Genomic DNA, 22,565 nt, shown 5'->3' on the forward strand with positions numbered 1-22,565 from the left:
AACTTGTCAGAAAAAACCCATCTAAGCAAGGTTTGTGATTGACCAGCACCCGTCTGGTAATCGCACCAAGAGGGAAGCAACTAAGTATGACACGTGACTGGTGTGGGCTGTTTCAGACGGAGCATCAGGACTACTGCGAGGTGTGTCAGCAGGGAGGGGAGATAATCCTGTGTGACTCATGTCCTCGGGCATACCACTTGGTGTGCCTGGAGCCTGAGTTGGAGGAAGCCCCCGAGGGAAAGTGGAGCTGTCCCCATTGTGTGAGTGAGCCTTAGTAACGAGGGGGGATCTGCAGGGACAGCATCAGAATTAGGGGAATCTTGTGAAGCCTTGTGTGTATTGTGACAATACAAAACTTAGCCCTTGAAAAACATTTGTTTTCAGTCTGAATTTGGGAGAATATTGAACAGATCAATTTGTTAATTTGAATATTTGAAAGTGAGTTTTGTAATGAATTCAATTCTGAAAATGTCTGATATTTTGAAGCTGTCCCTCTTTGTTGATTGAATACTCTGATAGATTATTAAAGGTTGTAAGGTGAAGTATCTGAATCATAAGAAAATCCAAACAAATCTTATTGCTAAGTGACCGAGCAGTGTCGGTGTCTCCAGTTTTAACAAATTGTAATGTAAATTATTTGTTATTAGTATAGTATACAAGATCTGTTCGAATTGTATGTTGAAGCAATGATTATTTTGTGAAATTTTGTATGTGTGAGTATTAAGTCTTTTGAATTGAGTTTTTGCAATCTTAAAGGTATGCTTTACATGTTATTAATACTATATTATTGGGAAATGCAAATGCAATGAAACCTCATCAACTAGACGTCCTTGTTACCTGCTGTCGAGACAAGTGGGATTCCAATGGTACAGAAGGTTCTCTTTAAGGACGGTACCATAAAGTGGCCAAGGACCAGTGAAGATCCGGGTTAGAATTGATCTTCAGCCATCCATGCTTGTCTTAAGAGGCGACCAAGGTGGTCAGGCTTGCTGACTTCGTTGATACTTGTCATGTGTCCCAATTGTGTAGATTGATGCTCGTGATGTTAATCACTGGATTGTCTTGTCCAGATTTGGCTATTTACAGACCGCCGTCATATTGCTGGGTGCTGTGTTAAACAGACAAAATAAAGTTCACAAGTCTCTCCCGAAATAATGGAGTTGAAGTTGATGGAGTTTCACTGTACCATGTTTAACACTTGCTACATTTGTTGTGTTGGTTGATTAACATTAGAAGTAGATGTTTGATTTGCGAGTTGCTTATAACATTTGCTTGTCAGTAACACAGTTGTTGGTCCAAACATTGTCAATGGCATTGCCTGGATGATTTACATGCAAAGATACTTCTTTCTGGGAAATGTATTGAAATATTTAACTTTTGGCCTCCTTAACATACGTTTGATAATTTCTCAAATGAAGTTTGAGGGGGATTGTTAAATTAGAAGGGGATCTGTTTTGTTTTTGTATTGTGACTGCTCACAAAAGTTCCTTATGCCGTTCTTTCTCAGTACTAATCTCTGTTCCTTGTCCCCTGTTGTTTGTGCTGTGTTAAAGGGGGTCTCAGTGTGCTCTGTTCTTCATTTGGTATTTCAGTGTTAAAATTGAATGAAATCAACATACATTTAAATGAACATGTACAATTCAAAGCGTTTTCAAAATGTTGTTGGCTCTTTTAAACTGTAATTTAATTACATGATGATTGTCATACTTATGTATGTTTATGATATTTTCAGTTTTACAAAAAGTTCATTGTGTTTCTAGTCTGCAAAGAAATGTGACAGTATCATATCACATGTGCATGTATGTGTAGGTAATCGTAGATGATGGACAATACAGGATGTGTGTGTATACTGGGGGTGAAGCCGTACAGCAAGGTAACGATACGATATGTACTACAGGTTCTTCCTCACTGCATAGAAAATAAGCAATATACTGAATTATGTCAACTTTATTCCTATTTAGCTTCTGAAAACTTTCAAGACAATATGTTAGTGACATTCCGACCAGTCGTTACTGTTTCAAAAGGAAAAGCCAACTGTGGACACAATTGTAGTGAACTTGAAAGACTAATTAGAACACATTTTGCAATATTTTAATGACAAAAATGCTGAGGAGTCATTAAACAAGTAGTAAGTAATTTATTTTAGCAAGTGTATCGTCTTGTATCGATGCAGAAAAAACCTTATGTATCATATCGTATCATATCGTGGTATGAAAACTTATGCATCGGTGTATCGTTTCACCCCCAGTGTGTACCCAACTATAATCTAGGCATGTAAAAGTTGAAAATTGTTAAGTAAGAAAGAATTTCTTTAAGTATTGAGACAACCTTTAACAGACTGTGTTTGGACGCCCAGCTGTAGATGGGTGTTCTACTCTAGGGTGTTTCACAAAAGCTCTTTAACAACATCTTCTCTTGCTCAGAACAGTAACTGCATCCAATAAAAAATGGGTGTTTCACATAACTGAAAACTTCATCCTATGAAGAAAGGTTTTGTCATCTACATCCCACAAGGATGGCCAAAATATAATGACTCACTTCTAGCATATTATGTTCTGATGAGAACTTGTAATGTATTTTTCTTGCACCAAACTAAACATTACTTTGATCCTTGAATGTGTTTCAATCCTGTTAAAGATCTAGTGTTTGTTTGTGTACATGCATGCGAGCTGTCGTCCCCTGAGCCTGTGGGGAGTTTGATGGGCTACAGAGCTTTGTGAAGTGATCACCAATAGGCTGCTGCCTGAAAGGATTGTCTGCTTTGTCTTCAGATTGCGAGTGGAGCAGCCTCAGCTAGGACAGTTGGGAGACGGGGGCCCCATGTGTTCATTTTCACTACAAAATTTACAACCAAAATTTGTGTAGAGCTTGTAGCTTTAGGCAGTAAAAGTATGAATCATTTACGATTCTTTTTGACAAGCAACATGATTGTGACATGATCCCATCTTGTTCTTGTACTTCCTCACCACACTGTCAGAGATGTATTTCTTTACTTGGTAAACAATACAAGTACTTTATTTTTTCACAAACTAGGACGGCTGATGCAATTGAATGATGTAGTATTGGACTTGATACATGATATACACTTCTTTATCTATACATAGTATTTTTCACAATCAGATGGTTGACAGAATGGGACTGTTTACCATTTTGGCTTTAAATTTATGATCTGTGATTCCGTGGAACAAATATTATATCTATGAAAGACATTTTGGAAGGAAAGCATGTTTTGTCACCACAAGTGACAAATTATATTATATGACATTTCAGTTCTGAGGAATTATTTGCCTCTGCCTGTTAACTAAGATATATTTTAAGAAATATTCTGCAAAATGCCTCACAAAGTATCTTTCATGTTAATAAATACACTTCTCCTATGACATACACTAGACATGTATTATATGTGCACAGCCACTTACTACTTAGTACTTACTACTGTTCTCTTTGCCAGAAGATTTAGGAAAAATAACTACTGGTACAGGTTATGATTCAGTTAATATATCGGTAATCTCAGCATTGATGCTTGTCAATATATGTTGTCATTTATAATGGGATTAAGGCTACTACAATGTTGTCACAGTTGAAGTGATGATATAAGTTTTGTAAAAAATTAATCCGGTTGTTGTTATAGGAAGATCAGTGGATTGACTACGGTAATGTTTTTCATTTTAGTATGACGTCAGGGTGAAGATTTCATTTCAGAAACTGATTAAACACAAGTAGTTGCAAGTGGTGACACCTCAGAAACCATTTAAGAGTAGTTGTCAGATAGTAGTATGAGGAAAATACTTTTTTCAACGAAGATTCAGTTTCGAACCAGTTGCAATGTTTTCAAGAATGAGTTTGGATCATGCCACAGCATGTCTGCTTCCTACGGTACACCAGCTACACGATAACTTCTTGAGTCCGCTGCAGCCTGTTTCTGTGACTGCCTTAGTAACCCTGCTACTCCTCTCATCTTCTAGGAGGGAGAAGGGATCAAGGAACAGGAAGAAGATGAACACATGGAGTTTTGCCGCGTGTGTAAAGACGGGGGCGAGCTTCTCTGTTGCGACAGCTGTCCCTCGGCCTATCACCCCAACTGTCTCAAACCACCAATTCAAAATGTTCCCGATGGTGACTGGCATTGTCCACGCTGTTCTGTAAGTTGCATGTCTCCTTGTAGAGTTGCCCGCCTCGTTAGTGTTAATTTGTGTTAATTGTGTTTTGTTTTAAGCCTGAGATTCAAGAAGGGGAAGAAGTGGAAGGTGAGGTGCTCTCGGAGAGGGAAAAGCGCAAGCAGGAAGTGAGTAGTTGACCGCTACCGGCAAGTAATGTGTGCAGTGCTACATGTCGTAGAGAGCTAGTGGAAGGGGTGCTCTGCTTGTATAGACAAACAAATGTGAAATTGGAAAAGGAGCAAAAGGTGAAGAGGGTAAAAACAGATATAAAAATCAATTAATGTATAACAGCGGCAGCTTCTTGATGTCAAGTGTAGAATGACTATTGTTGGTCCATTTTGAAGTACACAAGTTACTATAGTGACACTAAGCCTGCAGTATAGAAGTTGGCCCACAGATATAAACTAATGGTATTTGGGCTCTAGTGCTGTTCAGACATGTGATAGCAACATCCATAAATGATGCATATCCTATCGTCTTGTGGGCAGATGTGTGGCTAAGGAACAGGTAGTACTTTTCTTTTTTTCAAGTTTCTTGTTCATGTCAAACATGTTCACATTTGAAATTGTTTGTTATTTCATAACTTTCATGAGTTTCATGTTTTTACGTTCAATTCAAATTTTACTTTAATGTAGCATTGATGGATATTGTAATCTTTTATGGTGTATTGACTGATGTATACTATTTCTTGATAGTTGATAGCTCTTTATTGTTTATAGCACTATTTTATAGCACTGTTGTTTTTAACATAATTTCATGTGCTCATCAGCTACTTTCCAATATACAATTGTTTTGCAGGTTGGTTATTGTAGTGATTTAGGGATGATTAAGTGGGTCAACAAGGAGTTATTTATGTCGGTGGCTTTACTTGAAATGCAGTATGCATTAACTCTCCCATCTAATTCTGGGTATGAATCAATGCTTTTCCTCCCATCCTTCACCCTGTTCTAAGAGAGGCTTGTGTCTTTCATACTCATCTGTGTTGGCTAAATACTTAAAGGCTGGGGATTTCTGAGTGTATGTTAAAACAGGGTTCAGTAAAAGGTTACACAGTAGCCATGGCAACATGTTATCGGGTGGGGTTCCAGGGAAGGTGCCCAGTTCCCCAGCCTTGACCATAGCTCACTGTCAACCACTGGTGTGACTCTCCCATGCTTGATTATACAGGCTGCTATATTGCTGGAGTTGTCGATCATGACTTGTAACACCATTCATATTGATATTGTACATGTCTTGACATTCAAGACCCATAAATAAATAAATAAATAAATAAATAAATAAATAAATAAATAAATAAATAAATAAATAAATATAAATAAATAAATAAATAAATAAATAAATAAATAACATATGTTATTGGACGTATTATATGGCTCTCATATTTTGAAGACACAAGTCCTGTGAATATTCCAGTTTAGGAGTGGTCTAAAGCAACCAATTCTTGTTGTAAGAGGGATCGGGTGGTCAGGCTCACTGACTTGGTTGATGGATGTCATTGTATCCCAATTGCGTGGATTGATGATGTCATGATGTCAATCACTGGATTGTCTGGTTCAGGCTTGATTATTTTAAGACTGCCATCATATAGCTGGAATATTGCTAATTGTGGCGTTAAACAACAAACTTGAAACATAGAGAATAGATAAAAAACGTATGGCAGCAATAAATATTTCAAGTCAACTGTAATGTATCCTTACCACATGCTGACATATTGGAGAGCAGTTATATTGCACAATGGACATGTTTTCCAGTGTGAGCCCCTTATAGGCAAGGTAGCAAAGATCTTGACCTGGCGCTGGAAGGAGCCCCCAAAGACAGATGATGAACTTGACCACACGCATCATGAAGAACTGAAGAAGGATGATTCCAAGCTTGTGCGAGAGTTCTTTGTCAAGTGGCATGACATGTCCTACTGGCACTGTAACTGGATCACAGAGCTGCAGGTCAGCCACACGGATCATGTTTATATATCAACATAAAGTCTTCTTCGGAGGCACTTTGCTTTCCATATTATTTATTTTACACCCATCAAGGATTTATTTAGACCAGGTCTTAATTTGGCCTCCTGAGTCAAAAGCAGATGTCAGTAAAATAATTCCAAATTGTAATCAAACAGATCACAATTTATGCAGTTGTGGCTTTGTAGTGGTGTCTTGTATATCACTGATAACAAGACCAATGATGCTCCGTTTAAAATTATTACATTGAATGCAATGTGAGAAATACCACTCAATTTAGGAAAATAAAACTTGTATCTTTTTTATCCCAATTTGGAACAAACAAACAATTTTTCCGAATTTGACTGCCAAAGGCTGTTAGTTTTGAATCACAGATAAATATCTGCCCACTAAATCTGAGACTTGTCAGTCTAAAACAAATTTTGCCCTGCACCTAATTGTGTTGGTATGTATCTCCCATCAGAGCTGATCGGTTCAATCCCAAGACCACAAATGTATGGCGTGTGTCATTTCAGCTTGATGTGTACCACCCCGCAATGTTCAGAAACTACATCCGGAAGTATGACATGGACGAGCCCCCACCACTGGAGGACGGCAGCACATACCGAGACAAGATGGACAGCGAGGACCCTCACAACCTGGAGGATAGGTTCTACCGATACGGGGTGCGGCCAGAGTGGCTACAGATTCACAGGATCATTAACCACAGGTAAAACTCCACTCGGGTACAGTGGAAGCATTACTACAATTCCGTTTCTTGAAATCTTTGAGGGGGGCATGGGTGGCCCAGTCGTCTAAGGCGCAGCGATTCGCTGTGTAGAGTTGCGTCCCTTGGGCAGGCTAGAAACCTATGCTTGTGGGTTCGAATCCCAGTTCGCCCCTGTTTCTAGGTTTGTCAGCACCATGCCTGTGCTCGTGGGTTTCACCGAAGTTGTAAACATCTGAGACATGCATCACTTCGGGCTTTCCTCCCACATTAAGCTGACACGCCGTGATATAACTGTAATAACGTTAAAAGCAGCATTGAACCCAACTCACTCACTTGAAATCTTTGAACTGTTGAGGGGCAAAGTAGTAAAGTGCTTCTGGGTGGTGTATTTTACAGTCAAGAGTTAAAGAATGAACTTGTTCAAGGCTAATGATCCCAGATTTCTACAGGTTAATGTCCTCCTATGTTGAGGTAAAAAACTGTGGTACGACTAAAATACCTGCAGTTCTGGGTGACTATTGGAGCCATTTTCTCCAACTCCAATGTGCAGTATAAAGTGGCTTGAAGACGGCTCACTCACTTTGCATGTCATGTAGACGAGGCTTATTTTCATGTAGTTCACCGACTCATATGTGAGTTTCTATGTTGTCGATACCATATTCTGATCCTCACAATAACTAGGTGGATTCACAGACATGTCACCTGTTTCAGGACCACCCGTGACGGCACCACTTGGTATCTGACCAAGTGGAGGGACTTGCCATACGACCAGGCAACCTGGGAATCTGAAGACTCTGGAATAGCAGACTTCAAGAAATTTGTAGACCATTATGAAAGCTTAAGGTTAGCATCCAGATTTTGTCTTACTAAGTAGCTATGACGTAAGTATGTCGCTTTGTATGTTGTGGAATTTGCCATGGTTGTCCCCAAGAACAATGTACACTCACCACATTAGGTCACTGGAGTTCTTCACCTATGAAGATCCAGGTTAGAATAGGTCTCTAGCAACCCATATCTGCAGTAAGAGGTGACTATGCTTGTCATAAGAGGTGACTAACGGGATCTGTTGGTCAGGCTTGCTGACTTGGTTGATGCGCATGATAGTCTGGAACAGGCTTGATTATTTACAGATTATTATTATGACCTGGAGTATTGCTGAGCGCGGCGTAAAAAACCACTTGAGTTCTTGTTGAAAAGGGTAGCTGTAAAGGTTTTCTGAAGGTGTCTAACCTGTTTTGCTGCCTTTGTGAATAAATGACGTCGCCTTGATGGTGTGGATTTTTAATCACTCGGCAAGGCTCGATTATTTACAGGCCACTGTGACATAGCTGGAATAGTGCTTACTGTTGCATTTAGCAGTCACTCATTGTAGCCCTGTGTTACAATTGGTCTCCAGCTACCAATACTTGTTTAAAAGGTTACTTAAGGGCTCGGGTGGTGAGGCTTTGTGATTTGGGTGATAGCGTGAAAACATATCCTGATTTTGTGAATTGTTGTTAATAATATCAATCACTGGATTTTCAAGTAGCTTTTTCATATAGCTCGAATAATGTATCTTTGTTACGGTTGCAGATGTTTGATGAATGGCAATGGTGTCTCTGACAAGAAGGGGAAGAAGGGTAAAAGTGCCAAGAAGACCAGGGACAAAGAAATTGAGGTGCAGACGCCTAAAATGCCACCTGTGTATCCCACCACAGACGTGAGTCTCAATCTCATTGAGAACATCATGTGGCTTGTGGCTTGTGGCTTTTCATTGCTTGTCTTGTGCAAGGCTTATTCCATCCAACACAGTGCAGTTTCAGACTACTTCTTGTCATATTTGTTTAATTTGATGTTGACATTGACATACTTTGAAGTGGTAGTGTGAAGCGTAAATGCCCATTGTTGTGAGATTGAAATAAGCCTTGTAGTGGGATTGACAGCTATTCATTCACTTCAGTTTCATTTGTTTTGTTCCCAGGAATATCTCCCATTTCATCCCATGGTAACTTGTGCTGTATCGTACATCAGTGCATCCATCATCACCACAATTCCCTGTCACACATCACTTCATGTCCACGTCACATGTCATCACCACAATTGTCCTGTCACACATCACTTCATGTCCACGTCACATGTCATCACCACATTTCCCTGTCACACATCATCACTACAATTCCCTGTCACACATCACTTCATGTCCACGTCACATGTCATCACCACAATTCCCTGTCACACATCATCACTACAATTCCCTGTCAACCATCACTTCATGTCCACGTCACATGTCATCACCACAATTCCCTGTAACACATCACTTCATGTCCACGTCACACATCATCACTAAAATTCTCCTGTCACATCACTACAATTCTCCTGTCATACGTCATCACTACAATTCCCTGTCACACATCACTTCATGTCCACGTCACACATCATCACTACAATTCCCTGTCATACATCACTTCATGTCCACGTCACACATCATCACTACAATTCTCCTGTCACACGTCATCACTACAATTCCCTGTCATACATCACTTCATGTCCACGTCACACATCATCACCACAATTCCCTGTCACACATCATCATTACAATTCTCCTGTCACACATCACTTCATGTCCACGTCACACGTCATCACTACAATTCCCTGTCACACATCATCACTCCAGTTCTCCTGTCACACATCACTTCATGTCCACGTCACACATCATCACTCCAGTTCTCCTGTCACACATCATCACTCCAGTTCTCCTGTCACACATCACTTCATGTCCACGTCACACATCATCACTACAATTCCCTGTCATACATCACTTCATGTCCACGTCACACATCATCACTACAATTCTCCTGTCACACATCATCACTACAATTCCCTGTCACACATCATCACTCCAGTTCTCCTGTCACACATCATTTCAAGTCCACGTCACACATCATCACTACAATTCCCTGTCATACATCACTTCATGTCCACGTCACACATCACCACAATTCCCTGTCACACATCATCACTGCAATTCTCCTGTCACACATCACTTCATGTCCACGTCACACATCATCACTACAATTCTCCTGTCACACATCATCACTACAATTCCCTGTCATACATCACTTCATGTCCACGTCACACATCATCACTACAATTCTCCTGTCACACATCACTTCATGTCCACGTCACACATCATCACTACAATTCCCTGTCATACATCACTTCATGTCCACGTCACATGTCATCACTACAATACCCTGTCACACATCACTTCATGTCCACGTCACATGTCATCACCACATTTCCCTGTCACACATCATCACTACAATTCCCTGTCACACATCACTTCATGTTCACGTCACACGTCATCATGCTTCTTGTGTCCCTTCATCAACTGTCAATGGTATTTGTCAAAACACTTTCTGGCTCCCATGCATGATTCAGACTCAATTTTCGAAATTTAATTTGCACTTCATGTTAAATTCATTGTGTGTGTAGCTTGCTTCAGCTTGAGTGATTGCAAACACTTACCTTGAAGTATTGACATAAATTAGAGTGTCTATGTTGTGATCTCAGTTGCGCAAGAAGTTTGATACCCAACCTGAATACATCGAAGCCACGGGCGGCAGGCTCCACCCCTACCAACTGGAAGGGCTGAACTGGCTCCGCTTCTCCTGGCAGAACGGAACCGACACCATCTTGGCTGACGAGATGGGCCTTGGCAAGACCATTCAGACCATCTCCTTCCTCTACTCACTCTTCAAGGAGGTCAGTAATTTCCTATTACTTTTGGTGTGTTCAGGAGACGCCATTGTGTCCATTTTAGCCACTGTACTTTTCTTTTCCTAGTGCACATGATGCAAGATTATATTTGAAAATGAAATTATTTCAGGGGTTTGTTTCTGTATAGAAATATTTTTAATTTGGAATGCCCTAACAGTATCATATAGTGTTCATGAGATTTGTCAAAGTGTTGGACGTCCATGACCTGTATAACTTGTTGAAGGTAGGCACATATGAATTGTAGAATGTGTTAGGGTCACATGGCTGATATCCAGTTCTTATTGTAGGGACATTCTAAAGGCCCGTTCTTGGTTAGTGCTCCTCTGTCGACCATCATCAACTGGGAGAGAGAGTTTGAGTTCTGGGCACCTGAGATGTATGTTGTCACTTACGTTGGCGACAAGGACAGTCGTATGGTTATCAGGTGAGTGGAGACTTGACATGGTTCGCTGGATTTAAATACATTGTTATAGAATTGTTAAAATCCACATTGGAATCCAAAGCTGAATAATGTAAGCTTTAACAGTAAGAGAAAATAAGATAATGTACCCAGTAAAAAGTTGATATTTAGGATTTTGACATGTGTTGCACTGTTCACACAAAATACTATAGTGGACCATTAGTAGCTATTTGTGGATTCCCACCTCCAGTAAGAAACTAGAAATTTACACACAGTTCAAATAAGTATTGACATCCAAAGGAGCAAAAATACATCAGTGACTTTTTGTTTCAGAGAACATGAGTTTTCATTTGATGAAGGTGCTATACGTGGTGGAGCTAAAGCCTCAAAAGTGAGGGAGGGATGTGCCATCAAGTTCCATGTGCTGCTCACATCTTATGAATTGATATCGATTGATAGTGCTACACTGGGCTCCATTGGCTGGGCTGTGCTAGTTGTTGATGAGGCTCACAGACTCAAGAACAACCAGTCAAAGGTGAGAGGAGCTGAAGTAAACAATTAGTGGCTACTTTAAGGACAATGTCCTTAAAGGGGAAGTGTACACGCAAAAATCACTTTCTTTCTTTTTCTAAACAAAATGCAATTTTTGAATTAGTTAGTATCTGTGTTTGAAAATATACACTCATTTTTTTCACAGTGAAAGTAGGAAGCTCACAATAGTGTGAAAGTGATATGCCGTTATGAGGCCTTCGTTTTACGAGCGAAATAGGCCTGAGTTATCCCCCTTAGATTATGACGTAATTGGTGCCAATTCAACTGGGTGCATGTCTATTCTCAACGCAAAAGATATCAAGGACCAGTTTGCGGTAAAACAACATGGTCTACGACACACTGCGGCGCAGTGGTGACTCAGCATAACACAATTCTGGCTTGCATCTGAGATGCTAGAATCACAAAACTGTACCTACACCACGTGAAGCGGCTCTAACAAAGCATGATGACGTCATAATGTTTATCAATTGGCACCAATGACGTCATATTGCAAGGGACATAAGCCATGGTGTTTTTGTTATGGAAATAGAACACTTGGTAAATGTGAAAAATATAAATCGTTTTAGTGCAAAAAATATGTTAATTAAATATGATGTTTTTATATTTTTGTCTATGACACTTCTATGTTAACACTTTTAATGTGGAAAAAGTACAAGAAAAAAAGGTTCATTTCCGTGTGAACTTGCCCTTTAAACTCGAGTAATGTGTGTCAGTTTGAAAAATGGGGGCATGGGTGGAGTTGCTTGCCTTGGGCACACCAGAAACCTATGATGGTAGCTCCATACCCGTGCTTGTGGGTTTCACCAAAGTTGTTAATGTCTTGCATCACTTTAGCTTTCCTCCCACTTCAAGCTGACATGCCGTGATATAACTGGTATATTGGTCAGAACAGCATTAAACCCAACTCGATCACTCACTCGCTCATGTATAAAAAACTTTAAAAGAAGTCTTAGAAAGAATTTTCTTGAATGTTTGCTTGAAATTTATGTATGCAGCCAAGTTCTCTTTAAAATTGTTGATTTCTTGTCTTTCAGAGGATGATGGCTGCATTTAAGATTTTTTGGATGTTGATGTTCGTGTTTGTCTTTCAGTTTTTCCGTATCTTGAGTTCCTACAAGATTGGGTACAAGCTGCTGTTGACAGGAACTCCTCTGCAGAACAACCTGGAGGAACTGTTCCATCTCCTCAACTTCCTCACACCAGAGAACTTCAAGTGAGTCAATTACAAGGCCCGGTTGTTCCTTTACCAGCAAGAGGGTGAAATACTGTTCTCAAATAGTGTTCGTGTCCCTTGTGTCATTTGATAAAAGGTAGGGAACATTTGTTTCATATTTAACATCTAAGTAATTGATTGTGCAATATGTTTTATAGTGATCTTCAAGGCTTCCTTGATGAGTTTGCCGACATCTCGAAGGAGGATCAGGTGAAGAAGTTGCATGACCTGTTGGGTCCACATCTGCTCCGACGTCTCAAGGCTGATGTCCTGAAGGGAATACCATCCAAGAGTGAATTCATTGTGAGGGTGGAGCTCAGTCCAATGCAGAAGTAAGAATGTCTGAAGACACATATTTCTTTCATTGACTCTGGACCTGTGAAGATGAGGGTTAGAATTGGTCTTCAACAATACATGTTTGTCGTAAGAGGCGACTAACAAGATCGGGTGGTCAAGACTTATGGTCTTGGTTGATCCATTTCATCATATCCCAATTGCATGGATCAAAGTTCATGTCAGTCACTGGATTTCCAGGTCCAGATTGAATTATTTACATATAGCTGGAATATTGCTGAGTGCAGTGTTAAACAACAAACATTGGCTCTCTGTCAAGTTTGGTAACTTGGTTGATACATGTTTTCGTATGCCGATTGTTAATCAGTGGATTGTACTGGTCCAGACTCAAATAATTATACACAGCTGTCATATAGCTGGAATATTGATCAGTGCAGCATTAAAAAACAAACAAACATAATGAGTATCAGTATTTACAATGTCTGACCTGGCTCTTCAGTCCATCGTTCTTCACAGGAGTTCTTCACCTGTGAAGATCCGGGTTAGAATAGGTCTTGCTGTAAAAGTTGACTATGCTTGTCATAAGAGGTGACTAACGGGATCGGGTGGTCAGGCTCGCCGATTTGGTTGATGCATGTCATTGTATCCCAATTGTGTGGATTGATGCTCATGATGTCAATCAATGGATTGTCTGGTCCAGAATTGATTATTTCCTGCAGACATATAGCTGGAATATTGCCGAGCGCGGCGTTAAACAACAAACAAACAAAAACAATAGGAAAACGGTGAAAGTAAGCAAGAAATATTAGGGGTCTACAGCTAAAAGTAACACATTTTAGGGATACCTAAATTCCAGGACTTGACCTGACCCCTTTAATTTCTAATGCTGGAAAATCATAAACATAATTCTATTGGTTCACAGAAGATTATTTGCGTTGTGAAGTGTTAGCTTTTTCTTAAGATTTTGTGTGTATTTACAGGAAATACTACAAGTACATCTTGACAAGAAACTTTGATGCGTTGAATACCAAAGGTGGGACCCAGGTGTCACTCCTCAACATTATGATGGACTTGAAGAAGTGCTGCAACCACCCCTATCTCTTTCCTACTGCTGCCATGGTATGTCACACTGTAACGATAGATAGTCTTCCCCACTGTTGCCATGGTATGTGTCACTGTAACGATAGGTAGTCTTCCCCACGTTTGCCATGGTATGTGTCACTGTCACGATAGACAGTCTTCCCCGCCGTGCCCAAGGTATACGTCACAATGTCGACCCGTGAAGATCCGGGGTAGAATAGGTCTTCAGCAACCCATGCTTGCCGTAAAAGGCGACTATGCTTGTCGTAAGAGGCGACTAATGGGATTGGATGGTCAGACCCGCTGACTTGATTGATGCATGTCATTCATCCCAATTGCGTGGATTGATACTCATGATATTAATCACTGGGTTGTCTGGTCCAGGATCGATTATTTACAGACCACCGTCATATAGCTGGAATATTGCTGAGTGCGGCTTTAAACAACAAACCAACCAAAGACACAATGTCATAGTTTGAAATATCTGAGGCTGCTTGTGGACAGTATAGGTCAAGGTGTTGGCAGTAGGCGTGTGTGATATTGCTGCAGCTGCAGTTTACCAAGAAGCAATTATTACTATGTTTCAGGAAGCCCCTAAGTTCCCCAATGGTGCCTTTGAGGGTCAGTCCCTCATCAGGTCGTGCGGAAAACTGGAGCTGCTGAGTAAGATGATGAGGAAACTCAAAGATACAGGCCACAGAGTGCTCATCTTCTCCCAGGTAAGACACAGGCCATAGCATTGACGTTTAACTATTATGAAGTGAAAATGTTGGTGTATTTTTTATGCTACCAGGGCCCCTCTTACAACCAGTCCAATCCGAAGAGTTGCTGTTGATAACATTGAAATGAGAATCAGTGGAAATGGGTTGTTTTTCAGATGACCAAGATGTTGGACATTTTGGAGGACTTCATGGAGGCAGAGGGCTACAAGTATGAGAGGATAGATGGAGGTGTGACAGGCTCACTCAGGCAGGATGCTATAGACCGGTTTAATGGTATGTGAGTCAGTCTTTAGAAGAGTAGTTACAGATAGGCAAGATAGCTCATAAAGCCACCCGTGGGTCGGAATCGGTCATCAGCAATCCATGTCGTAAGAGGCGACTAACAGGATCTAGTGGTCAGGCTCACTGACTTGCTTGATCCATGTCATAGTGTACAAATTGCGAAGATCGATGCTCATGATGTCAATCACTGGATTGTCTAGTCCAGACTTGATTATTTACAAACCGCCATCAAAGCGATGGAATATTGCTGAGTGCAACGTAAACAACAAAGCTCTTATCACTGCAGATAGTTAATGTCTGTTATGACATGACGATCAAACCCCTGTGTCATAATGCACAGTTATTCACTCCTAAGTATTTATGATGGGTAAAGTGACCTATGACTTCACAGCAGTTTTCATCTTGCTATACAGCCACTGGGGCCCTCGCCTTCTGCTTCCTGCTGTCCACCAGGGCGGGTGGTCTTGGTATCAACCTGGCAACTGCCGACACCGTCATCATCTACGACTCAGATTGGAACCCTCACAATGATATTCAGGCAAGTTTTACCATATGTGGCCATTTAGCACACATTTTAGTAGCAAGTCCAGTGAAGACTTGTTCCAACCACCAATCGAAAACTCAGCTTCCTTAAAAAAACAGTTCAGGGCTAACAGTTATAGAAACTACTGCCCAATAGTTAACATCACAAGAACAAGTAAAAAGTTGCCATTTTTAAGGGTTTTGCCATATGTTGTCATTAAAAGGCTTCATGGACTAAAAATATTTGTTTCTTTCGATGTCTCGTTTAACTTCCGTGAGACTGGAATCACCTGCTTCATGCTATTTTTGCCTTTGTTTCAGTTTTGATTACTGTTAATTGCCATTTGCTGAATACATTAACAAACATTGGAAAACTGAAACATGATGTGTACAGTGACTTGTTACAGGCTTTCAGTCGAGCTCACCGAATCGGGCAAGCCAACAAGGTGATGATCTACCGCTTTGTGACCAGAGCGTCTGTGGAGGAGAGGATAACACAGGTGGCCAAGAAGAAGATGATGTTGACCCACTTGGTTGTCCGACCTGGCCTCGGCAACAAGAGCACAACTATGTCCAAGAAAGAGCTTGATGACATTCTCAAGTTTGGTACGGAGGAGCTCTTCAAGGAAGAAGAAAAGGGTGAGGAGGTCAAGTCTTTGAGTCATGTGTATACTGTGTCTGAGTGGGGTATCCATGTTTAACTGTGGTATGGTATGTCAGTGGGCTAGCACTATAAAACCATCCTAGTACAAGTAGCCACACACACACTGACACCCACATGTGCATACTCATTGCCATGCGAGTGCAATAATCTAGAATGCCACATTAGATCTCATCTCATCTCTTATCAACCCATTCCAAATCTTATCCAAGAAAAAATGCATTAAAATGATATCCTAGTGATTGTCTGTGTTATGTGCAGCTAACCGGGATAAGGTCAGTACAGATTAAGGTAGCATTTACTTAGATTTATTGCCTAAAACACATCTTCCTCAACAGGTGATGATCGTATCGTCTACGATGATGCGGCATTGTCACGGCTGCTGGATCGAACCCAGGAGGGACAGGAAGAAAAGGAGATGGCCATGAATGAGTACCTGAGTTCCTTCAAGGTGGCCAGCTATCAGGTCAAGGAGGGAGAGGAGGAGGTGAGTCTGAGCCACACTTGGTGCCACACTCGATGCCACTAGTCAGCTTGATAGTAACAGTCGCCACGTCAAGTCCTGGAAGAGTCCAGATGTTTTGTCAGTGTGTCTTGTGTATATGTTCTCCTGGGAAAGCAGGGTAATTAACTGCTTTTTGTCCCTTGTAATGATGTTCTGGAGCTATTAATAACAAAATCATGTCTCCCATACAGGAAATTGATAACTCATCTTTTTCTTCTCTGTGGAAGACTAGAGCAAAACTGCAAACATTAGGGATAGAAGAGTTGAGTTTCTTCTGTCTATAAGGCATTGCAGGACATTTCTGAAGTGAATCTTGACCACTATGAGCTAGCTGAAATTTTGCTGACTGCCACCATTATATAGCTGGAATATTGTTGACTGCCACCATTATATAGCTGTTATATTGCTGACTGTGGTGTAAAACAATATTCACTCACTGAATGTCAGAGTAAACAGTATCTGCCTGTAATTCATGGTGGGGATTCCAGGTAATAATTGGTCCCAAAGAGGCGACTAAATGAATCTGGTGATCAGGCTTGGTGACTAAATGGCTTGGATCGTTGCTTACAATATATCAATCGCTGGATTGTCTGGCCCAGACTTGGTTATTTACAGGCTGCTGTGACTAGAGAATTGCTGGGTTCAGCGTTAAACCACAAACATTTTACTCACGCTATTGTGTGCAGGATGAGACGGAGATGGAGGTCCTGAAGCAGGAGGCTGAGCATGCAGACCCCGCATACTGGGAGAAGCTACTACGCCACCACTACGAGCAGCAGCAGGAGGACATGGCCCGCACCCTCGGCAAGGGGAAGAGAGTCCGCAAACAGGTCAACTACAACGACGCCATGAATGGCCAGGAGGATGAAGCATGGAAGGAGAGCATGTCCGACTTTGACTCCGACTTTAGTAAGTACTGCTACATTTATTACTTGTCATAGCATCTTGTTTGGCTCACTTTACTGTAGCAAACTGATAAAGCATTAGGTTAAAGGAAATCATATAAACAATGGTCATACCAGCTTGGATAGGCCTTGAAGTTAAGGTCCTTCTTGAAAAGCCTTGATTTTTAGTGCCAACCTTAAAAAGACTTGAAAAATCACCAAAATAGCTTTGAATGCCTTGATTTTGTACAAAATTACATGTATGTGTCATTAGACGTATGAACATTCTTGACAATCTCAGTTTATTTCGTCTGTTGGTTGTGAAAATAAATTTTGTTGGAAAATTTGTGATATTCATACTGCTTTTTTTGGTCTTGTGACTAATGTATAGTTTGCTGAATTTAAAAACATTGACAAACCAAATAGCCTTGAAATTAACAGTTGAAAGCCTTGAAAAGGCCTGGAGTTTAGTGTTCCATATCTGTGTGAACCTTGATAAAGCTACATTAATGTTCACTCACTCTTTTCTTTAGAATGTTTTTCTCGACCTTCATATTGAGATGAATCTAGTGAGTTGTTAGAGTGTCAGATTCTCATCACGTGTTTAAATGAAGGCTTCATAATGTTTCAGACAACGAAGAGGATGATGATGACTTTGAAGACAAACCTGAAGGTGAGGGTTGTTTCATTTTGTCTTTTGCTAAATGGTGAATTGCCTCTTAAATATGCCATGACAAACAAGTTAGTGGTGAGCTTTAACATTACTGTTTGTGTTGCAGTGCGAGGGCGCAACAAGCGAGGCAATGAGAAGGATAGACCGCTACCACCTCTATTGGCTCGTGTCAATGGACAGATTGAGGTAAATATAATGTCAATGGAGTAGAATGGTTCCACAGTGTCCAGACTTGAAAACTATTAAATAAATTGAGGATCCAGAATGTTAAGGCCTGTTATTTAAAGGCCACGATGATATAACTGAAATATTACATCTGTGGCCAATCACATCATGGCCAATCAGTAACAAGAGTGACCCGTGAAGATCTGGTCTTCCTTTATTGTTGTAAGAGCCGACAATCGGGATGTGATTGATGCATGTCATTGTATCTCAGTTGCGTAGATCGATGCTCCTGATGTCAATCACTTGATTGTCTGGTCCAGACTCGTTTCTTTACATATAAATTACAGACCGCCGTCATTTTGCTGGAATATCGAGTGTGACAATAGACACCAAACAACATTAACACACACAAAAAAGTAACACATGTGTGTCTTCCCGTACAGGAAATTGATTGCATATCTTTTTCTTCTCTGTGGAAGACTAGAACAAAAGTGCATTATCTAAGGATAGAAAAGAAGAGTTTCTTCTGTCTATAAGGCATTGCAGGACATATTTTGTAATTCTTCTGGGAAAATGAAACTGCATATATGATGAAACTGTTGGTATCCTTTGGGTTTGCACAAATTGTTCAGATTCATATTCAGCTCTGAATTTCAGATATTGTAATGGAGGATAGATAAGAGAGGGGACTTGTCCATTCTATGAAACATTATTCCTTGGATTAGATAGATTCATATGAAAATAACATGATTTGATCATTAAAGAGCTTATCGCTTTGAGTTTTGATATCAGTTTGCAAGTATTGTTATTTATCTCTTTCCCATCTTAAAGCTGAAAAACATTAAATTTTGTGTTTTGCAATTCAGTTTTGGCATGAGCCATCCAACAACCTATCTTATATGGTTGTCGATACTTTACTGGAATATTCTACTTCAAGAACGTATGGTGTATCAGGGAACAGACATGCCAACAGAAATTCTGGTTCATCTTATTCCTGCATTCAGTTATCATTGAATCAACATTTTTTTCTCTTCAGGTGCTTGGTTTCAATGCTCGACAGAGGAAAGCTTTCCTCAATGCAGTAATGAGATGGGGCATGCCGCCTCAAGATGCATTCAACTCTCAGTGGTAAGTTGTAGCCTGGACATTGACCCACACTGTATTTCAATCACTCAAACTTCTTTATGGGTAGTTTCATATCTTATGTCAATTTGTAATTTGTACTCTCAATTTGTTTACCTCAATTACATCTTTTATACTTGCTTTCTCAAGCCAAAGAAATGTTCTCATATATGCTGGCATTTTTAATGAATATAATTCTTGTGAATACCCCATCTCTGTTGCATCATATCCATAAATCCTGCATTTGTCTGTCATCACACTATAAAACCTCATTGTACTGTCATTTTAAATTAACTGCGCCACCACAGCTGTTTATGCTTTTTGTATTTTGTTTGCATGAAGTTATGTTGTTTTGTCTATGTTGCTTATCCAAGTGATTCATTCAGAAGTTTTTTTAGCCATTCCGATGTTTTCAGGTTGGTCCGAGATCTCCGTGGGAAATCCGAGAAAGTATTCAAGGCCTATGTCTCCCTCTTCATGCGGCATCTCTGTGAACCAGGAGCAGATAACTCTGAAACCTTTGCTGACGGCGTGCCAAGGGAGGGTCTGTCTCGACAACATGTGCTCACACGAATTGGAATCATGTCTCTTGTTAGGAAAAAGGTAATTCAATTCTTTAACCAGTTAATAACCACTAAATTTTATGTAAGAACTACTGTGTCAATTTAATGCTTTAACTACATGGAGTTACAAGTCCTCTGTCAACAGTTTTACACTATGACCTGTTGTCTTTGCAGTTTTTAAAGGGAACCATTATCCATGCATATGAGATTCCCTTTGTTTGGAGTAACATTATACTTAAAAGGCAGTCAATTATGAATTAATAATAGAATAAAATACTTTAGTACCTAACAAGGCATATTTTTGTCACTGGAAAATGTCACATCAAATTTATCCTCCTATGCAGATTCAAGAATTTGAAGCAATCAATGGAACACACAGCATGCCATATGTGAAGGCCGAGGATGCTGTTGAAAGGATGAAGAAGGAGGCTGCTCTCGCAGCAGCAGCAGCGGCGGCTGCAGCTGCGGCCGCAGCAGCAGCAGCAACAGCTGCATCACCAGCCCCAGAGAAGGATGACAAAGAGGTGAAGGAAGAGAAAAAGGAGGACGGTAAAGAGGAGGTGAAGAAGGAAACCAAAGAAGGAGAGAAGGATGAAAAAACTGATGACAAGGAGGAAAAAATGGAGGAAGACAAACCTGACAAGGTGAAGGAAGGAGAAGATGAAGAGAAAGAGAAGGATACTCAGGACAAGAAGGAAGAGAGTGAAGAGGTATGTTGTTGATCCATGCATTTGGCATGTGCAGTAACAGCCGACTCAGTTCAGTGAACACAGATTCTCTGTAAGAGGGCTAAAATATGACTGAGATGCATCAGTGTAATGAGACAAGGTTCATGCAGGCCCTCATGCTTTAAGGTCCCTCTTTAAGAGCCTTGAATTTTAGTGTCAACCTTGTAGCCTTGAAAATAACCAAAGTAGCTTGAAAAGCCTTAAATGCGTACAAGATGACATAAACATTTACTTGTAAAGGTTAAAGTGTAACAGTGACAGATTTGTGTGCCAAAGACCATGACTAACTCAACTAAATAAGCCTTGTGTTATGAACCCTGAACGATGTTCCCTTGCAGAAGGAGGAGGCTGAGAAGGAGGAGGTGAAGAAGGAAGAACCAATGGAAACTGAGAAGAAGGAGGAAGCTGTCGAGGAGAAACCCAAAGAGGCAACAGCCGAGGAGAAGCCTAAGGAGGAAGAGGAGGTCGCCATGGATACCACCGAGAAAAAGGAGGAGAAGGCAGAAGGTAGGGACACATGCAGAGCAATAAACTCACAAGGACTTGACTTCATAAGACCTGTAGTTTTTCAGGCATTTTTGCTGATGTTTCTTCAAGTTACTGTTGAAAATGGCCATCTATTAACTTTCGATTCCAGCATGTATTCCCAGTTGGTCATATTTGTCATAAGAGCTGCATGCTATTGGGTTGGTGGATGGGTGACTGCCTTTGAAGACCACCCTAAAAAAAAGACCCACCAGTTTTAATGGTGTGAAGGATGTTCACGCTGTCGACCATTAGTTTCATGTTCAGCCCCTTCTTAGCAGGCAACCATTATGTTGGTATGATATTGCTTTCTCAAAATCACTTTAACAATTTCTCAGCATCTCTTGTCATCATTGCAGGGGCTGATGCTGGGGCTGGGGCTGAGGCTGAGGCTGAGGCTGAGAAGGTGAAAGATGACCCCAAGGAAGGAGAGAAAGCAGAGAAGTCAGAGGAGAAGAAGGAAGATGGAGAGGAGAAGAAAGAAGCTGAGGCTGATCCAAAGAAAGAGGAAGAAAAGGATGAGGAGAAGAAGGAAGAAAAGAAAGAGGGTGAGTGGGACTTGGAATCATGTTTCTTGAAATTAATCATTGTCACTATCTTGAGAATCTTAACACTTAACAGGAGATTAATTGTAAAATGATTTGTCTTAGACTTGATTGACAGTATGTCCTTCTGCAAGTCAGGCTCAGTGTGGCTACATACTCAATCAAGGTTGTGTTGTTGCAGTTGAAGAAGACAAAGAGAAGGGGGAGAAGGATGAGAAAGAGAAGGAGAAGGTAGAACCCAAGAAAGAATCTGTACCTCGCACAGAGGAGGAGAAGAAGCGTGATGAGCAGTTCCAGAAGTTTATGTTTAATATTGCTGATGGTGGCTTCACGGAGCTGCACACACTCTGGGCAAATGAACAACGAGCTCTGCAGTCAGGGCGGGAACATGAGGTCTGGCATCGGCGCCATGACTACTGGCTTCTTGCAGGCATTGTCACGTATCCTTCCATGTACTTTAGCCAGTTGGCATATTGTAATATACAGGACCTTGTTGATATTTTCACCTCTCCTGGCGAACATTATGTTTTATTTTAATTTTGA

At 40.6% G+C, this 22,565-nt stretch overlaps 1 protein-coding gene across 14 annotated transcripts in view; it reads left to right on the forward strand.

The window, feature by feature from the left end:
* Nucleotides 1-22,565, forward strand: part of LOC139470697 (chromodomain-helicase-DNA-binding protein 4-like) — a 47,281-nt gene that overhangs the window by 10,540 nt on the left and 14,176 nt on the right. For 11 of the 14 annotated variants that reach the window (XM_071252939.1, XM_071252948.1, XM_071252944.1 and 8 more), the window contains 26 exons: nucleotides 117-260; nucleotides 4,217-4,285; nucleotides 5,912-6,103; nucleotides 6,634-6,827; nucleotides 7,539-7,670; nucleotides 8,400-8,526; nucleotides 10,380-10,571; nucleotides 10,874-11,010; nucleotides 11,320-11,521; nucleotides 12,630-12,751; nucleotides 12,910-13,083; nucleotides 14,026-14,164; nucleotides 14,713-14,844; nucleotides 15,003-15,120; nucleotides 15,543-15,667; nucleotides 16,059-16,290; nucleotides 16,651-16,799; nucleotides 17,504-17,726; nucleotides 18,333-18,374; nucleotides 18,481-18,560; nucleotides 19,576-19,667; nucleotides 20,060-20,264; nucleotides 20,569-20,934; nucleotides 21,291-21,459; nucleotides 21,816-22,025; nucleotides 22,204-22,462. In XM_071252939.1, coding sequence (XP_071109040.1) covers nucleotides 117-260; nucleotides 4,217-4,285; nucleotides 5,912-6,103; nucleotides 6,634-6,827; nucleotides 7,539-7,670; nucleotides 8,400-8,526; nucleotides 10,380-10,571; nucleotides 10,874-11,010; nucleotides 11,320-11,521; nucleotides 12,630-12,751; nucleotides 12,910-13,083; nucleotides 14,026-14,164; nucleotides 14,713-14,844; nucleotides 15,003-15,120; nucleotides 15,543-15,667; nucleotides 16,059-16,290; nucleotides 16,651-16,799; nucleotides 17,504-17,726; nucleotides 18,333-18,374; nucleotides 18,481-18,560; nucleotides 19,576-19,667; nucleotides 20,060-20,264; nucleotides 20,569-20,934; nucleotides 21,291-21,459; nucleotides 21,816-22,025; nucleotides 22,204-22,462 — 4,226 coding nt within the window. The remainder of the gene's footprint in view (nucleotides 1-116; nucleotides 261-4,216; nucleotides 4,286-5,911; nucleotides 6,104-6,633; nucleotides 6,828-7,538; nucleotides 7,671-8,399; nucleotides 8,527-10,379; nucleotides 10,572-10,873; nucleotides 11,011-11,319; nucleotides 11,522-12,629; nucleotides 12,752-12,909; nucleotides 13,084-14,025; nucleotides 14,165-14,712; nucleotides 14,845-15,002; nucleotides 15,121-15,542; nucleotides 15,668-16,058; nucleotides 16,291-16,650; nucleotides 16,800-17,503; nucleotides 17,727-18,332; nucleotides 18,375-18,480; nucleotides 18,561-19,575; nucleotides 19,668-20,059; nucleotides 20,265-20,568; nucleotides 20,935-21,290; nucleotides 21,460-21,815; nucleotides 22,026-22,203; nucleotides 22,463-22,565) is intronic. The other 3 variants (XM_071252942.1, XM_071252940.1, XM_071252945.1) reach the window with 3 other exon arrangements.

The sequence above is a fragment of the Haliotis cracherodii genome, unplaced genomic scaffold, assembly GCF_022045235.1.
Source record: "Haliotis cracherodii isolate W230 unplaced genomic scaffold, xgHalCrac1.p SCAF_21, whole genome shotgun sequence".
In the NCBI taxonomy this organism is placed as follows: domain Eukaryota; kingdom Metazoa; phylum Mollusca; class Gastropoda; order Lepetellida; family Haliotidae; genus Haliotis; species Haliotis cracherodii.